Source organism: Cheilinus undulatus, linkage group 6, assembly GCF_018320785.1.
Source record: "Cheilinus undulatus linkage group 6, ASM1832078v1, whole genome shotgun sequence".
Taxonomy (NCBI): domain Eukaryota; kingdom Metazoa; phylum Chordata; class Actinopteri; order Labriformes; family Labridae; genus Cheilinus; species Cheilinus undulatus.
The window spans coordinates 36,986,636-37,005,540 of record NC_054870.1 but is presented as its reverse complement, the minus strand read 5'-3'; the positions used below and the strand labels follow the sequence as shown (position 1 = coordinate 37,005,540).

General features: G+C 38.8%; 1 protein-coding gene across 4 annotated transcripts in view; it reads left to right on the top strand.

Moving 5' to 3' along the window:
- ogdhl (oxoglutarate dehydrogenase L) overlaps positions 1-18,905 on the top strand; it is a 45,456-nt gene that overhangs the window by 10,476 nt on the left and 16,075 nt on the right. For 3 of the 4 annotated variants that reach the window (XM_041790256.1, XM_041790255.1, XM_041790254.1), the window contains exons 8-20: positions 280-426; positions 514-604; positions 706-885; positions 975-1,103; positions 4,312-4,491; positions 4,574-4,726; positions 5,344-5,446; positions 5,540-5,668; positions 6,054-6,204; positions 11,139-11,266; positions 11,340-11,518; positions 11,642-11,713; positions 12,297-12,422. In XM_041790256.1, the coding sequence (XP_041646190.1) occupies positions 280-426; positions 514-604; positions 706-885; positions 975-1,103; positions 4,312-4,491; positions 4,574-4,726; positions 5,344-5,446; positions 5,540-5,668; positions 6,054-6,204; positions 11,139-11,266; positions 11,340-11,518; positions 11,642-11,713; positions 12,297-12,422 (1,768 nt within the window). The remainder of the gene's footprint in view (positions 1-279; positions 427-513; positions 605-705; positions 886-974; positions 1,104-4,311; positions 4,492-4,573; positions 4,727-5,343; positions 5,447-5,539; positions 5,669-6,053; positions 6,205-11,138; positions 11,267-11,339; positions 11,519-11,641; positions 11,714-12,296; positions 12,423-18,905) is intronic. The other variant, XM_041790257.1, reaches the window with a different exon arrangement.

Here is an 18,905-nt window from a genome sequence, read left to right as displayed (position 1 = left end):
ATAAACACCTCCTCTTACAATTGAGCGTATTTTACAAATAAAAAGACACAGGTGGTTTCCAGAAATGGTCTGTCCAACCCACATAAGCTTCTTTTTTCTTCCTTTCTTTGTGTTGCCACAGTTTAGTTGTTTCTTTGAATATGTCCATTGGTTGAGGAAAATATGCTGAATGCTACACTTCAATTGCATAAGATCGTTTCAGACATTTTGGTTGTTTAGTAGCGGTGCATTAGTCACATTGTCACCCAAAATCTTATTTCATAACTAAATTATGTTTAGGTTTGAGGACTTCCTTGCCAGAAAGTGGTCCTCGGAGAAACGCTTTGGTCTGGAGGGCTGTGAGGTGCTCATCCCTGCTCTGAAAACCATCATAGACAAGTCAAGCGCTGCAGGCATTGACAGCGTCATCATGGGGATGCCTCATAGGTAATATTTATGACTCATTTTGTCACCTTTTTAGTACTTTCTAAGTCTTTCTGTATTAAATATAGACTTTGTGCAATCTTCTTCCAGGGGTCGACTGAATGTCTTGGCCAACGTGATCCGTAAAGACCTGGATCAGATCTTTTGTCAGTTCGACCCAAAGCTGGAGGCAGCTGATGAGGTGAGTGATTCAGCAATGTGCCACAGTTTGAAAAACAACACAGAGAAAAGTAATCAAAGGTGTATCTGATACTGTATTTCATAACCATTCTATACCTGTAGGGTTCAGGTGATGTCAAATACCATCTTGGGATGTACCACGAGAGGATAAATCGTGAGACGGACAAGAACATCACGCTGTCACTCATGGCAAACCCCTCCCACCTGGAGGCAGTGGACCCAGTAGTTCAAGGCAAAGCCAAGGCAGAGCAGTTCTACAGGGGAGACACTCAAGGAAAGAAGGTAACTGTCACAGTGCCAGGAACATTTTTCTCCCTGAAAGGAAAGATTTTTTTCACTTTTCAGTGAATCCTTGAATGTGCTTTTTTCAGGTGATGTCTATCTTAATGCATGGTGATGCTGCTTTTGCTGGACAAGGAGTTGTATATGAGACTTTCCACTTGAGTGAGCTCCCCTCCTACACCACACATGGTACGATCCATGTGGTGGTCAACAACCAGGTAGAAAGAAATTACACCCCCTGTAACACATGTCTTTAAACATTTATCAAATACATCACCATGGATAATTCATATTTTTATGACATTACTATTAATTCTTATCACTTACACCAATCATCATGCTTGTGTTTTGATTTCAGTTATTACTTCTGCAACTATCAATGATGATTCTCCATTGTCAGCTCTCTGGCAGATGTGATCAAACTGTTAATAACTGAAAGATTATGGTGTTCAAATTGACAGTTGAGTATTTCTGAGGTCAGGTATGAGGTACTTGTCAATTATATGTCAGTTAGCCACAAGATATGTCTTTCAGATCAGCCATATGCTGCCAAAGGGCTGTTAGTGGTGAGTAAAACACAATTTTCTTTTTATAGCATGTATTTAGACTAACATTGTTATTAAGCCAGATTTTTCTTTAAAAAAATAGAATTACAAACATATCCGTCTGCTGCAATGTTTAGCCTAGTTTCCATGCCTGCATCCTGTGATTTCTCAATTGAGGGGCTCAGCTCACCAACGTCTGTGGCTAATGTACGTACACTTGACAAGTACCTTATACTACTTACTTCAAAAATAATGGATTATCCCTTTAAAGCTCCTGTAAGGGGTTTTTAACAGGCTTTGAAACATAATGAAATCAACACTGATGTCTCTGTATGACCTACAAAAGAGAAAAAAAGGGCATTTAAAAATTATATAGTTACTCTTAGGGTGCTCTCACAGTAGGCAATCTGTACTAGTACAATACTAAAGCATTTGGCCTTCTCTCACACTTCTCAACATATCCAGACCCAAGCACAGATACGCTGATGTCATCGTGTGGCACATCCACTGATGATGAATGTAAGTCTTGATGACCCACCACAAGTATACATTAAGTTTTGTTGTTAAAGGCTGTAAAATAGCAGTCCATTTATATGCTTTCAATTCTGACACACTGTTTATTTCATCTCACCTGGGAACAATGCATACCAGAGCCCCTAATCTGGAGCCTTATCAGATCATAGAGTTCTTCTTAAAGCCCTTCTCCTGTTGGATGAAAAACCCAAATTTTAAACTCGCATTAATCATTCAGTCGTTCTTCTGCGTGTCCATATCTGAATCCACCTGACATCCCTGCATGCACCATGAACATGACCGTCTCTTTCTGCATAATTTTGGATGCATATTAGCGCTGCTCCTCGACCAAAAGTTGGTTTAATTCCTCAGCTCTGATAAAATCTTTGGGACTTGTTTAAATTGAATTAGATAAAATACACGGCTCTCTAATGAAAAAACCTGCCATAGTGTGTTTGCTGAGCACACGGCTGCTGCCTGCTGTGCACTCTGAAGCACTTACTTTTAGCAGTGCTACTCTTTGCTATAAAGATTGTTCAATGTGCTTCATTTAAATTGTTTATTGCATCATATTAACCTTCTCCTTTGCTTTAATTACAGTTAATAATAAATGGGCAAAACTGCTTACAAGAGATGTTTTAATTTGTAAATATTGCTAAATTATCCCCTCTTTTTCAAAAACATCTCGCGTATATGTCAGGTCCACATCACTTGAGATCAGATTCCTGTGCTGGCGCCCCTTCATGTGCATTCATGTTGTTCTTTGGCCCACCTTGTCCATCCATCCCAGGGTCAGGGAGATGTGCCAAGCTCGGAAAAGCGCACTTACACTGGTCAAACATATCAGACTTGGCGCTCAGATGTGCCCCGGCACGGTACAGATTACCTAGTGTGAGTGCACCCATAATGCCTGAAATCAGTGCTGCAGGGTAGGTGTCTGGCAGTGTTAATTTGTCGACTAAAACTATGACTAAAAATGCTCGTCAACTGCCTTTTTTTCCTGGCGAAAATTAGGCTAAGACTGGCCAAAGATAGATCTGTGTTGACTAAAACTTACTAAAGTAAGTTTACTTTTCATCAAGATGACTAAAACTAGATTAAAATGTAATTTAGTTTTTAGCTGACATTAAAAATCCATAATATTTCTCCACATGTGGGTAAATCTGTCAAAAAACAATGCATCTGTATCTCTTTTGCATCTTAGCAGTAGAAAGCAGGAATCCCAGGTTTGACAGGGTGCACAGAACACACTACCATGATTTGGTACCAGATTTTGACAAGAAAATAAATGCTTGAACTAAAAGTAAAGACGTAAATGTGAAGTGAATGTGAGGACTTTTTCTGGACTAAAATTGGACTAAAATATTTTGGAGTTTTCGATGATCTCAAACTAGACTAGAACTAAAAAGGGTTGAAATGACTAAAATGTAACCAAAACTAAAAGACATGTAATTAAAAGAATAAGACTGAGACTAAAATTAAAAATAGCTGTCAAAATTAAAACTGTTGTCTGGGCAAGTGATCAAAAGCATGCTACTGAAACAATTTTCAAGGGCATATCCAAGGGCTGAACTGTAATTGGCAATGTACTTTGTCAGAGGCCAGGCTAATACTTGATTCCCTGTTTTAAGGAGCGTTGCAGGCTGCTTGTAGCTTTCTTTTCATCACACATTTGTTTTTGTTACTGCTTGATACTATAAATTCTGACACTTTTTAAAAAAGTTTTAAAAATTAAAACCTGCTTGATAAGATAACTTAAGTGAAATCAGACGGGGCCAATAAATGTTACTATTATTGTAACTGCGCACACATATTTCAGGCCACCCCAGCATTAGTCACCGTCACAGTTGTGGGACCCTAGACAAAATAATCTGTCTTTGTCACTGTTAAAGAAGTCTGTTTTTTTCCCCACAACTACCACTTGCCAATTGAAGAAAAATTTAAGCTCCCAACAAGTGCTTTAAATCAATTATTCCAAGAAAAATGTACACAAGGAAAAACATACCAGAACATTTACAGTTATGTTAGAAATGATTTGATGTAGAGGTGGATCTAACCAGTAGAGGGGTGATTAAATGCTCACCTCCTTCACTCTACTTGTTGAAATGTCGTCTATCGAGAACGTGGATCCCACATAATGCATGTGTGAGGATGTGTTAGATTTGTTCCTGATGAGAAGCCTAGCTCTGTGGCTGGCTGGCTCTGCCATCAGCGTATGAATGTTGTGTGAAAGGGTGAATCTGATGAGTCACTTTGAGAGGTCAGAAGGCCAGAGCAGCACTCATCCTAGACAGTATTTTTCCACAATCCTGATACATTATGTGATTCTTAAAATCATGACCGTCTTTGCTCTCTCTTGCCTCCCCAGATCGGCTTTACTACAGACCCTCGAGTTGCCCGCTCCTCCCCTTACCCCACTGATGTGGCTCGTGTTGTCAATGCACCCATCTTCCACGTGAATGCAGATGACCCTGAGGCGGTCATGTACGTGTGCCGGGTGGCTGCAGAGTGGAGGTCTACATTTAACAAGGATGTAGTCATTGACCTGGTTAGTCACTACCCAGTCTAAATAGATTAAAACTGAACTATAAGAGAGCACTTACATGTGACATCTTTTTGTGTATTCACAGGTTTGTTACAGACGATTTGGCCACAATGAGATGGACGAGCCCATGTTCACCCAGCCCCTGATGTACAAACAGATCCGCCGACAGGAGCATGTGCTGAAAAAGTACTCTGACAAGCTCATAGCAGAGGGAGTGGTGACGTTGCAGGAATTTGAGGTTTGTGATGTAGTGCTGTTTGCTCCTGTTAAATATACTGTATACTGGCTGCTGCTACTGTATGCTGTTCTATTTGATATCACCATCTGCTGGACTGTGTGCATTAAATCACACTTAGATATTACCCTAGCCTTCAAGTAAATAGGCTGTGCTAGCACTGCTGTATTTGAGTTTCAATTTACTGCTGCAGTTTGGCTACAGCCTTACAATCCCTCACATGGAGTATATATCGCTCTATGATGCTGAAGTACTCCTCAAATTTCTGCAGCCATTCAATGGAATAGCCGAGGTTCTTCATCCTAAACATAAACTCTGATTGTAACATCCATTCTGCTATTTTTTATAGCATGTGTCAGAAAAATATTGCAGTAACTGGCTGGAGTGCTAGTTCCTGGCTTTTGACGGACATTATTTTCTGTTTTGTGGCCGGCTATTTGGTCTCTTTTAAAAGCACCATTTGTTACAAAGCCAGGGAGAACCATTACTGCTGGTGGAGCTTTTTCTCCCTCTCTCTCTTTCCTTCTTTCTGTCGGGATCTGCACTGTTTCTTGTCTTTTAACTGAAGTAAACAAATATGCATCAGTTAATATGTCAGTTTCTTTGTCTCTCTCTTGTAGGAAGAAGTCGCAAAATATGACAAAATATGTGAAGAGGCGTACACCAGCTCCAAAGATGAAAAGATATTACATATTCGACACTGGCTTGACTCCCCCTGGCCAGGTAACGTTTCAAATCCAAGTAGAATTTCTTTCCTTTGATTTACTGTTTTTTTTCTGTCTGTTCATGCTGGATTGACTCCGTCTCTCTCTGTAGATTTTTTCACAGCAGAGGGAGAGCCCAAGAGCATGGGCTGCATCCCCACAGGACTGGATGAGGAGGTTCTGCAGCACATCGGCCAGACAGCCAGCTCTGTGCCTCTGGAAGACTTTAAGATACACCCTGGTAAGTTTGATTTGTTTTTGCTTGAGAGTAGAGCAGCAAGACAGGCTAATAGTCATGACAATGCCATTATTATTCCAGAATCTAATTAGCTGTGAAATATCATGCAATACGATGAAACAACAGAAGAATCATGCTGCTAATATAAGATAAAGATACATAACTCCACAATATGAAGTCAATAAAAGTACTCCACCTGCAAAGACACCCTCTCCAAACAGCAGGTGTTTGGCCTGCACAGCTGATTTTGTTCACACAATAGTCATTAAGACAGTCACAAGGGGGTTTACAACACAATACTTCAGCCCATTGAATTTTACTCTCCCTCCCCAAGAGCTTATATGAAAGATCACTTGGTTTGCTCTCTGTGTGTATGTGCATTCTCCAGGCGTGTCTCGGATCCTGCGTGGGCGAGCTGACCTGGTGAAGAATCGGCAGATGGACTGGGCTCTGGGAGAGTACATGGCCTTTGGTTCCCTCCTCAAAGATGGCATCCATGTACGACTCAGCGGGCAGGATGTAGAGCGAGGCACCTTTAGGTGAGTCCACAACATGGGCCTGTATCAATCTTCTTTTTTAAAGCTTTGTATATATTCTTGCATTAATGCGGTCATGCTAGCAGGAGCTCCTACTTCCTCTGCAGAGTTTGACTGATGATCATTTTGAATCTCTTGTCTATTGAAGCTGCTGTAAGGAGGTTTTAACTAGTTTTGAAACAGACTTGAATTAATATTGATGCCCCTATTTGACCATCACTGACCTGATTTAAATTTCTTTGTTTTTTATGCTTGCAACCATCACCACAGGGTAGATGCCAGATAAGGAGTGCAATAAGCATGTCACTAAAGTAACCTTGCAGTCAGGGATTGGTTTCACTGTTGAAAGACAGCACTTTGAGATTGTTTTTATGTCTATGCAGGAACATTTACAAACCCAGAAAAGAGATTAATCATCCTGCTTCGTACACTAGTGGTAAGAAAAGTGATATAACCCAAAAGTTCCCCGAAACCTTCAATGATCCTGGGTTAGGTTAATGCAGAACAAAGAGCTTCATTCATCCACCTTTCCTAAGAAGAAAACTGCCCTTTAAACTTACTCATGCAGTTTTTAAGAAGGATCTGACATTCACCAAAGTTTTCTTATCTGTGATTTGTTCTTAGCTTCGACCCAAATTCTAAGAAAACTAGAGGAACGACGGTAAAATTATTTATATTACACTTATACAAGTATGCGCTCGAATATGCAAGATAAAGAATGTACAATAATGTGAATTTTAAAATGATATTTAACTACACTTTTTAAAAATCTATTTAACCAAACTTAGACCAATAATATGCACAAATATATAACTTGAATATGGTCAACTTTTTTTTGTTCAAACTTAATTCATTTTTTTTTTCTTATTCCACAGAAAAACACAGTGTGGAAGAACAACCCCCCCACCCCCCACTCCCACCCCACACACACACACACACACACACACACACACACACCCACACACACACACACACACACACAACAATGCCCAAGTAATTTAAAAAGAAAGAAAAATTATACTAATCGAATAGATAAATACAGAAAAACAAAATAATAGTAATAATAATAATAATAATAAAAATAATGATAATGATAACAATAATAATGATAATAATAATGATAATAAACCCAAAAATTTCATTTCATATATTTTTTTCAAAATTAAAAAAAAAGTAAAATCTTGTCTTGTCTCGAGTCTTGCGGGATAAATGTCTCGTCACACCCCTAGTCAATAGACATTGAGAGCATATTCATAATATATTGATTATCATGTTTACTTCATAGCTTAGTCCTTGCAGAGGTGTACTAAGTTTAAAAGAAAAATCAAACTTTTTGAATTCACAAAAACCTTTTCTATGCCTTAGAATAGAGCAGGGCTACGTGCTAATTAGGAAAATGCAAATTAGGTTTCAGCTAAATGATCTTGTGATGAAATGACCTTGTTCTTTGTATCCTTTTATAAAAACTGATGAATCATCATTGAAAATGAACAATTAATTATGCATTTTTCTGTCTTTCATGTAAACATTCAAGCACAGTCAAGTGTATTGATCTGTAGTCATCATATATATATATATATATATATATATATATATATATATATATATAAGCATATCCATCTCTGCTGATAGAATAATAACTTTTGCTTTTGCAAACAAAATAGAAAACACAGTTAGACTCATTTATGGTAGAGATAAGACTAATTTTAACCAATCAGGACAAAAAAAACATGTAAGCAAGAACAGAGAAAGATTGGGGGAGCTGAGAGTTGGGGAAAAAGGCAAATACAAATAGAATTTAAAAAACTTGCTCAATGGAAAAAGTCAAATATGATTAAATAAACATTTCTAAATTCATAGTCTTTATCTAGGAAAATTGGACAATATTTCTACAATCATGTGTACTGTCACTCGTTCATGTATAATGACTCTTACATTTAGATAAAGCAACAAATCTAGGTATCAGGAAATTTAGGGATCAGTTGATAATATATTTAGCCTAAATGGCTGGAGGTTAAGGCTAAGTTACTAATAACAGTCAACTAAAGGCAGTAAATTAAGTAATGGAGGGAGGCGGGAGGATTGGGTGGGGTGGGGAGGGTGGCACAGGGAGCCTGACAGACACAAGACGTCAGCACGGTCTCCTGGGAGCTGTAAAGCCACATGGTGTTGTCATGGTATGGAGGGAACGAGTGACACATGAACAAAAACCAGCTCCCTCTTTCACTGCGCCTGTCTCATCTGTTCCCTATCATTTCTCCACCAGCCCATCTCAGCTGACACCAACAACACCCCCCTATGCCTCCGCCCCCCCAGCAGCTCACAACGACATACATCACACTAACTAACCAGAGGCTACGGGGCTTCTTTTTCTTTTGCTCCGCATTTACCACTGACATGTTTGTCTCCTCATCCTCTGTCCCCTGCCCGGCTGAAAAATCATCCGCCCTTCTTCTCTGTATCACCTGTTGTTTATTTAGACCCATCTCTGTGGCAGGTGGGAGTCCATAGTTCATGATTTATGTTGGCTTTGTACTTCAGCTACAGTTTACCCTCTTCACCGCCAGCTCTTCTAGGTTCTATCCTCCTCCCACCTCCACTTTTACATCCCCCACTCCCCTGTCTCCCTTCATGGTTCTTCAGAGCTGAGCATATTGGCATGTTACAGCTGGGTGAGCCTGCTTGCGTTTCTGTGATGTACGTAACGCCGTCGACTAATGGATTCAGTCGTCTTAATCGGGTTGGGTTGCATTGCGCCCCTTTCCCTGACTAATGGGGCCCCCAGGCAGAGGAAAAAACAAAGAAGAGAGCAGTGGGTATACAGTTTATGAGGCAAACCTGCAAAAAACGCATTCTCAGAGGCTTTTTGGGTCCTCCTTGGATCACAAGAGGATATAAAATATGAAATTTTGCTTTAGCTCTGTATGGTCTAGATGTTTGCTCTCAATTAAAGGAAATTATCCTGTGAATGTCGAGCAAGGTCAAAAACAAAACAATTATCCAGCATGCTTATTGCCCTCATTAGCTTTGATTATGGATATTATTGTTCAAATCAGGATTATCTAGTCTCCCAAGAAAGATATTTTTCATGTTCAAGATAATAATCAATAGGTTTTGGTTGTTTCCTGCAGCCCTTCCGCCTGACCATTACATAACCTCCAGCAGTGGCTGTGAGTGAGTGTGTGGATGTCATTAAAGTGATGTTAAAGGGGTTTAAGTGATTGTCTGATCGTGCTGGTTTTGAAGGCTGACTCTACACTGTAAGCGAGCGCACTGGCAGAGCTTGTTACCGCTCGGCTCTTTGCTCCCATCAGCTCCTGTTTGGCTTCGTACTCACTGAGGATGAGGAGAGAGGAGGGTGCTCTTTTTAGAATGCCTTTATGGGCTAGAATAGAGGCTGACTATGCTTTTGTCCTGCTTCTTCAGCGTAAGGAACCTTTTTGAAAAAAATTCTGTTTTTACCACCATCCTATAAGACAGCATAAAGTCCTAAAAATTATTTTTTGGACTATCTCTCTGGAGTTTTTGGAGTCCATCATGTATTTTTCATACTTTAATACTACTGGTTAAATGAAAAATCATCCGAGTATTAACACTTGTCTATTTTAAGTATTCATACCCCCTTCGTTTTTGATTTTTTGATCATTGCTGACAATGCATATCAGAGAAAAAGCCAAGCCATGAGGTCAAAGGAACTACCTGCAGAGCTCAGAGACAGGATTATTGCAAGGCAGAGATCTGGGGGAGGCTACAAAAATTCATTTACACTAAAATTTCCCAAGAGCACAGTTGCTTCCACAATTCCTAAATGGGAAAAGTTCCAGAGTCTCTCTTATCTCATCTGCTGAAGCTTGAACTCCTTCAGAGTAGTCATAACTGTCTTGGTGGCCTCTCTCACTAGTCTCCTTCTTGCATGGTCACTAAATGTGTATGAGGATGACCTGATCTCAGCAGATTTACAAATATGCCATGCTCCCTCAAATTCTTGATAATGGATTTAACTGAACTCTAGGGATGTTCAGTGCCTTCAAAATTTTATCTGAATCCATCCTCTGACTCAGACTTTTCAACAACCCTTTCCCTGAGTTGCTTGGGGTGTTCTTTTGTTTTTGTAGTGTAATGGTAGCCAGGAATACAGATAAACCAGTGACTGGACCTTACAGACACAGATGTCTTTATACTACAGTCAATTTAGACACATTCAGTGCAGTCAGATGATCCCCATTTCAATCATTTTGAGACTATTAACACCAGTTGGCTTGACCTCTGTTGAATTAGGTCAGTCATTTTAAAGGGGTGAATATTTATGCAAAAATGTATTTTACACAACATATTTTTATTCAATTTACATTACTTTGTAGAAATCTGTTTTCACTTTGATATTAAAGAGGGTTATTTTGTCAAAATAGCCAAATTATATTGACCATAACTGATTTATAAAATCAATGAAAGGGTAAAATACTCAAAGGGAAAAAGCATACCCAGCTTTAAAGTGTGTTTTATTTAAAGGGGGCATTATTAACTCCGCCAAGGAGGTGATGTGATCTGCAGGGTTAGTTAGTTAGTTAGTTTGTTAGCAACATAACTCAAAAAGTTATGGACGGTTTTTGATAAAGTGAGTGATCCGGATCACCGTCTGGATCCAGGAGTTTTTTAAAGGATTCTTTGCTATTAGGAGATAGGGCAAATGGTGGAGTGCTTTTCTAGTTTCCCAACTAAGCTTAAAGTTTAAACCATTAAAATGTATTGGAAATCAGCTAAGATGTGGGCTCATTTTAAACATTTGCATATGCTTTGCTGTTTAAGCCAGAGGCAATGTTAACTTCAGACATACTCTGGCATGAATATAGCCCCAAATACCAATAACATGGCTATTTTCTTGTTTTTAAATGCCCATTTCAGTATATCCTGTCTGTCTCTTTCTTAATGTTTTGTAGCCATCGTCACCATGTTCTGCATGACCAAGAGGTAGACAAACGGATCTGTGTTCCGATGAACCACCTCTGGGACAACCAGGCTCCATACACCGTCTGCAACAGCTCCTTATCAGAGTATGGAGTTCTAGGTGAGACTGAGGGAATAAAATTGGCTCTATTTGATCATTTAATAGCTACGTGTAATAATTACTTTGACTTCAGGTTTTGAGCTGGGCTTTGCCATGGCCAGTCCAAATGCTCTGGTCCTGTGGGAGGCCCAGTTTGGAGACTTTCATAACACAGCCCAGTGTATCATTGACCAGTTCATCAGCCCAGGCCAGGCCAAGTGGGTCCGCAATAACGGCATCGTCTTACTGCTACCTCATGGGATGGAGGGAATGGTGAGATGTTCTAACCAACCAGAAAATTGAATCAGTAGTTTACAGTACTGGATAAATCTGGACATCTATTGATTATTATTTTATGTCATCATGTGTCTTTTTATCGATCATCTCTGTTCACAGGGCCCCGAACATTCATCAGCTCGACCTGAACGCTTTCTGCAAATGAGCAAAGATGACCCTGATCACTTTCCTGTACGTTCACATTTACGTTTTACATTATGGCTAAAATGGGAACCAATTTGTGAGACATCATTACCTGTGGATACGTGTCAGAGACAGTGAACTGCAGTTAACATCCAATAGCTTTCTCTGTCATTGGCTATGCTGATGTCATGACCACTTAAGCGTTGGCTTAAGTGATTGCCAATTTCTCTAAAGCTTAAAAGTCTCTTCATTATGGCCTCTGCAGTGTTGGTATTCAGCAGTAACTCAAGTCTCAGGGGAGAGACGGTACATTCAAGGTGGAAACCGCAGCTGGCTGTATCAGCAGAAGCTTACCAGATTCATCTTCAAATGGGATATTGATCAAACTATTAGTGGGAGCATAGTAAGGGATTAACATTCTTTTCCATGTCGAGGTGTGTGCATGTGTCAGTGTGCGAGCTAGAGAGAGATACAGTGCTCTGATGCACTCATGCACTACATTTCCAACACAATCCTAGGAAAAACACTTCTGCAGCCAACGCTGCAACTCTGCTTTTGTCAACATGAAATTTAGGTTTTGCTTTTTAAGTCAATAACCCATTTGATTCCTTTGTAATTCATTTTTGTGCAGGAGTTCAGTGGAGATTTTGAAGTCCAGCAGCTGTATGACTGTAACTGGATTGTGGTGAACTGCTCCACGCCTGCAAACTACTGTCATGTGCTGAGACGGCAGATTCTACTGCCCTTCAGAAAACCGGTAACGTTTTGGCCCTGTTCTGTCAGTGTGATTTTTTTTTTTTTTTTTGCCAATTTATCTTACTTTACTTCACTTAATCCTCATTTTTATATTGTTTAAGCAGATGCATTAAAGTAAAACACAGTATCCAGAAAGAAAATATAAAACAAAGCACCATGTGGTTATCTGATGACACTTGCTGATGTTTCAAGATGTCCCATTCTAGACATCTTGCCTTCTCCTCTAACTTAATGGCTCAGTTTGGAAAGCTTAAAAAGGTGTTTGGCTGCTTGTGATATGTGTCTTGTTGCTTGGCTCTGGGTTGTTATTTTAAGTGTTGAAATGTGACAAATCATTTACATTCAATGCTTCCAAATGATGAGCAACTAAAAAGACAATGAGCTGTGAGAACCAGAGGGATATTGTTTATATATAGGACATTGCACTACATCTGATAACCTATTGGCTATTATAAAACGGTTGAATCTCTCCCAAGCTCAAGTTTATGACACTCTTATAACACTATATTGTCACTATAAACCTCAATTAATCTTTGTTTGTATAGCCTCAATTCAAAACAAAAGTTATCTAATGAATTTTGTATTATAACTGGGGCTGCAAGCAGCACTGAAAGGCCCAGTGCATGTCGGGGTGTCTCGCAATCGTTAATATGTGGGAATAGTTGGATGTTAGCAAACCTGTGCAGTGTGCTGCAGCACAGCAGAAACACAGAGCATCCCTGGAATGGCATTAAGTTAGAAAAAAAAAGTGCCACAGAGCAGTGTGTGTATGGGTTAATACTGCCCTTCAACAGTAGGCGGCAGGATGACAAAGAACTATATTCATATGTGAAAGCAATCAAGGCAGTATGATCCAGCATGTAAAATTCTAAAAGGATAGGGCACATTATGTAAGGGGTGCTATTAGCATTTTAAACAGAGTGGTGCTACAGCAAAACCATGAATCAACCATTTTAATATGTGACGTGGCTGACCCTGATCTTAAATCTGAAATTTGAAGCATTATCAGTTGTGTTTAATAAGACATGTCAGTCTTTGAAACAGAAAGAAATCGATAAAGAAGAAAGAACCTTATTAAAAAATGAGATGTATGTTAGTAGAATCTATTTGGATGAATAATCTGATCACATTTAAAAAGGTCCACAATTACTACATTCAATAAAAAAAAATTACAGACACATCAACATAAGATAAAATGAATTATACGTAAAGGTAAAACAACATTTATGGAATATTGTGAGAAATGCACTTTCTAAAACTGCAACATATAAATATATTAAGGAAAAATATTGACAACATTTTGGTTAAAACCAAACATAGACCTGGTAAAAAAAAAAAAAAGAAAATCATTTGTAATCGATACCCCAATGTCTCCCCATCATTTTGAGCCTGTCCAAGTCTCCGTGCCTGCCATTTGCAGCACACCAAAGCCCACACAGTAAAAGACATTATTTTGTGAATAAAAAAGAAAAAATTGATGAAAGAATAATTAAATAAATAAATGAATAAATAATTAAATACATTACATGTCAGTGTTGGGAACAAATATTGGGCCGTTTCTATCTAAATCTGAGCTTGATTGGTTAAAAGCAGTGATAGGAAGAAAAAACTATGACCTTGAGTATACATGTGAAAATTGAAGGCCATCAGATGTTCGGTATGAGAGTTACACCTACTCACTGTCAAGTTGACAAAATATTGAAAGGGATGAACCTTCTGTCTGTCACATCTTTACGGTCCAATCAGAGCAACAAAACACGTGATGTTGTAGCCCCAAACTGAGGAGTAAACTCCATAGAGAACTGCATAACGTGAACCATGGCGATTGTTGACATATCAGTACATGACTTTTGTTGTTTTTGAAAAGAAAACAACTCAGTGCTGTTCTTTATTCTTCTTTTAATGAAGAAATGTCGTCAAGTTCTGATAAACGCTTTAGCAGCATCCATGCTAATGTCTTCTGCCATAATTGCACTGGTCTCTTGCTGCTGCTAGCTTTTGTCACGACTCTGCCGCGCTCGAAAGTATTGCCTCTTGACGCTGATTGGCCCTGTCACTCTCTAACTGGGCCCAAATGGTTCAGATGGGAGCTTTGCAAGATGGATTCCCCAGTGAGAAACACGGGAACGGGTGAATCCATCTGCCTTGCAAGGTTAATGATGACCTATATGCACACAAAAATTCAGAAGCCTGGGTTGAACGGTGTTCTGGGGCTTACTTTGGGGGGGGGGGCAACAAAGACAAAATCAGTGGAGCTATGACCCATTTTTTTCTCTTCATGTTGTCAGTAGGTGGCACTATGATTATATCTTTGTACATAGGCATCTTCAGTGAGATGAAGTTTTTAAATGTTAGTAGAGGCACAAGTTATTTGGCACCACCAAAAACTTTTTATTGCGTAAGTGCAATTACAGGTGCATCTCAAAAAATTAGAATATCGTGAAAAGTTCAGTATTTTTTGTCACTCTTTTCTGAAAGTGAAACCTATATATTGTATAGACTTGTTACACATAGAGTGAAATATTTCAGTCCTTTGTTTCTTGAAATGTTGATGATTATGGCTTACAGATCAGAAAACACAAAATTCAGTGTCTCAAAAAATTAGAATATTACATAAGATCAATTAAAATGGATGTTTTACACAGAAATGTCAGGCTTCTGAAAAGTGTGTTGATTTTTATGCACTCAATACTCGGTTGGGCCTCCTTTTGCATGAATTATTGCATCAATGCTGCATGGCAAGGAGGCGATCAGCCCGTGGCACTGCTCAGGTTTAATGGAAGCCCAGGTTGCTTTGATAGCGGCCTTCAGGTCATCTGCATTGTTGGGTCTGGTGTCTCCAATCTTCCTCTTGACAATACCCCATAGATTCTCTGTGGGGTTCAGGTCAGGTCACTTTGCTGGCCTATCAAGCATAGTAACACCATGGTCGGTCACTGAACCAGCTTTTGGTACCTTTGGCAGTGTGGGCAGGTGCCAAGTATTGCTGGAAAATGAAATCAGCATCTCCATAAAGCTTGTCAGCAGAAGGAAGCATGAAGTGCTCTACAATGTCCTGGTAGATGAAGGTGAAATATTTCCCTCTATTATATAACAAGTCCATACAATATATGGGTTTCACCTTCAGAAAAGAAAAAAATATTGAACTTTTTCATGATATTCTAGTTTTTTGAGATGCACCTGTATGCTGGTGGACTTCCTGTTGGGATTTGGACATAGGTCCAAAAGGGCTTTTATGTAGGTCTGATGATGACCTATGTCCACACCAAAATTCATAACCCTGACTTGAACAATGTGCTGGGGCTGAATTTTTTTTTTTTACAACACATGAAAAATACATGAAAAACAGTAAAATGAATGTTTGACTGACAAAAGGGGGTGCTGTGATGAAGTGATGATATTGATGCATGGATATATTCAGGACCGATGTGCGATTATCCTTGTGAAGTTTAGTGATGATTAAAGTAAACACTGAATAGGGATGAGGCAATATCGGTGTAATTTCACAGCTGAAAATAGACCAAAACAAATTTAAATTTTGAGCACCGATAACATCAGCACCCTATGGTGAAAACTAATATTTTTACATTTTTAGGAGGCGTCATTTAGCCAATAGGCCATGCCTACCAACAAACATCACATCAATTCTCTCAGCATGCTTATAAGAGTTTTTTTTTTGCCAGTTTTTGTTGCTTTACACGTATCACAAACCCCTGAAAATTCCACTTCCAATCCCTAGGGCCACACCTTTTTATGTACAATTTTGACCCTTGCATATGTGTAATGTCAACTCCTTGGGAACTGCTGGAACGAATTTCTGCATGATTTGGCTAACCATGTAGGTACTGGAATGTGAAATTCAGCTCGGGCCCTTTTAATAATTCCTTCAATTTCAATAGGTTCCTTGCTCCGAGGTTGTTGCTCAGGCCCTAATAATAGAAATAATTTTTTGATACATATACATATATAATACGGCAATCTTTTTTCTGTTATTGTTAAAAAAAAAAGTCTATAATTCATAAACTCACGTGTACACCGCTTTGGCAGTGTCAACACATGTTTTCCACTCCTATAAAGCTCTCTGAATTAAACTGTACAGACGGACACATTTTATTGATCTCATGAGAAAGTTAGTAAGAATATCCTGATGGAAACTGAGTGCCTGAATGACACAGGGTGGGGCTCGAATATAGGCAGGCAGGATGAAGCTTGCTTCTTGGCTGCATCCACACCTAACCTAACACCTTTGTGTCGAGATTTTCTGCTTTGATTTGTTACTACCTCGAATCAGTCAGAAGATGAAATTTATATACTCTGATTTCTGTTCTTTTCGTTCCAACACCTTGCCATGCCTACCACTTGTTTACACCTCGATTGTTGAGCCAAAAAGTGATGTCTTTATAAAAAATATAATAATAACAATGATAATAATAATAATAATAATAATAATAATAATAATAATAATAATGATAATAATTCCCTGGTTAACATGAGAAAAAACAAAATAAAGATAATAAAAATTAATTTCAAGTCACAATGAGGCAAAAGCTTGAAATCAACTCTGAAATGTTTAACTCTGAGAATTCAGCACTCCCAGTTTTGCTGTATAGCAGTAGTAGTACCGGGTAACCTGTACAGTGATAGCAGCAGTGGTAGTGGTAATAATAGTAGGAGTAATTGTGGTGGGTTTAGTGCCAGGAGTGACAGGAGCAGTTGTGCTGATAGTTGTGGTAGTATAATAATAGTAGCAGTAGTAATTCTTGAATAGATTTGAAGATTATTTCATCGGTTTTTATAGCAGTTATGGTCTTGCTTTATGCTTTTATCTGGAGTCCTTCAGTCTTACTGAAGTGGTCTTTTGTAAGCAGAATAATATCTCAAAGTGAGTCAGCTCACCTGAAAACCTGAGGGCAGCACACCCTATTAATGAAAGCAAACTCAAGACTAATCTTTTACAGCTGGCTTCTTATTCAATGGATCTTTCTTTACTACATTTTAATTGTTTTTATGTTTCTTCTTTTATGTTTAGATTAGTGTATCTATAAGAATTCCCTGTACTTTTTCAGAATAAAAAAATGTTCCTAATTTACTGGTAGTTAATGTTAACTCCACACAGAAGGGACCAGACCGGGAAGCAAACCAGCAACCTTCTTGCTGTGAGGCAACAGCGCTAACCCCTGCACCACCATGCCTTCCACAAGTCTTGAAAGTCAACTCAACACATTTTTCCTGAAAACTCTTGCTACTTTGGCCCGATGGGAGAACAGAAATGTATTAAAGGGGACATATTTTGCCCTTTTAGACAAGTTTATATTGGTCTCAGAGGTCCCCAAAACGTGCCTGTGAAGTTTATTGCTGAAAAACAGTAGTATAGGATTCTTGCAGGAAATGGATATTTCTCTCCTGATGTTTCAGGCACTGCTATCCAAAGTTTAGGGCCTGACTGGGATTGGTGAAATATTTCCCTCTATTATATAACAAGTCTATACAATATATGGGTTTCACCTTCAGAAAAGAAAAAATATTGAACTTTTTCATGATATTCTAATTTTTTGAGATGCACCTGTATGCTGGTGGACTTCCTGTTGGGATTTGGACATAGGTCCAAAAGGGCTTTTATGTAGGTCTGATGATGACCTATGTCCACACCAAAATTCATAACCCTGACTTGAACAATGTGCTGGGGCTGAATTTTTTTTTTTTACAACACATGAGAATTATATGAAAACCAGTAAAATGAATGTTTGACTGACAAAAGGGGTGCTGTGATGAAGTGATGATATGGATGCATGGATATATTCAGGACCGATGTGCGATTATCCTTGTGAAGTTTAGTGATGATTGAAGTAAACACTGAATAGGGATGAGGCAATATCGGTGTAATTTCACAGCTGAAAATAGACCAAAACAAATTTAAATTTTGGGCACCGATAACATCAGCACCCTATGGTGAAAACTCATGCTGAGCACAACTTTGGGTCTCAAAGTTGTCTAGTTTGAACAAAAATCTGGGGTCAATCAGATGAAATCCCCAGATAAGTTCATTCAAATACGACCCTAAATTATGCCTATTTTGACCAAAAACAAATAAATAAATAAAAATGGCCGACTTCCTGTTTGATTTATGATATGGATCCAAGAGGCTTTTTTGTGTGTCCTGATATGACACACATGCTTACAAATGGTTGAAATCCTGGGCCTAACCTGCTTGGGGGCTGAATATTTTTACATTTTTAGAGGCGTCATTTAGCCAATAGGCCATGCCTACCAACAAACATCACATCAATTCTCTCAGCATGCTTATAAGAGTTTTTTTTTTGCCAGTTTTTGTTGCTTTACACGTATCACAAACCCCTGAAAATTCCACTTCCAATCCCTAGGGCCACACCTTTTTATGTACAATTTTGACCCTTGCATATGTGTAATGTCAACTCCTTGGGAACTGCTGGAACAAATTTCTGCATGATTTGGCTAACCATGTAGG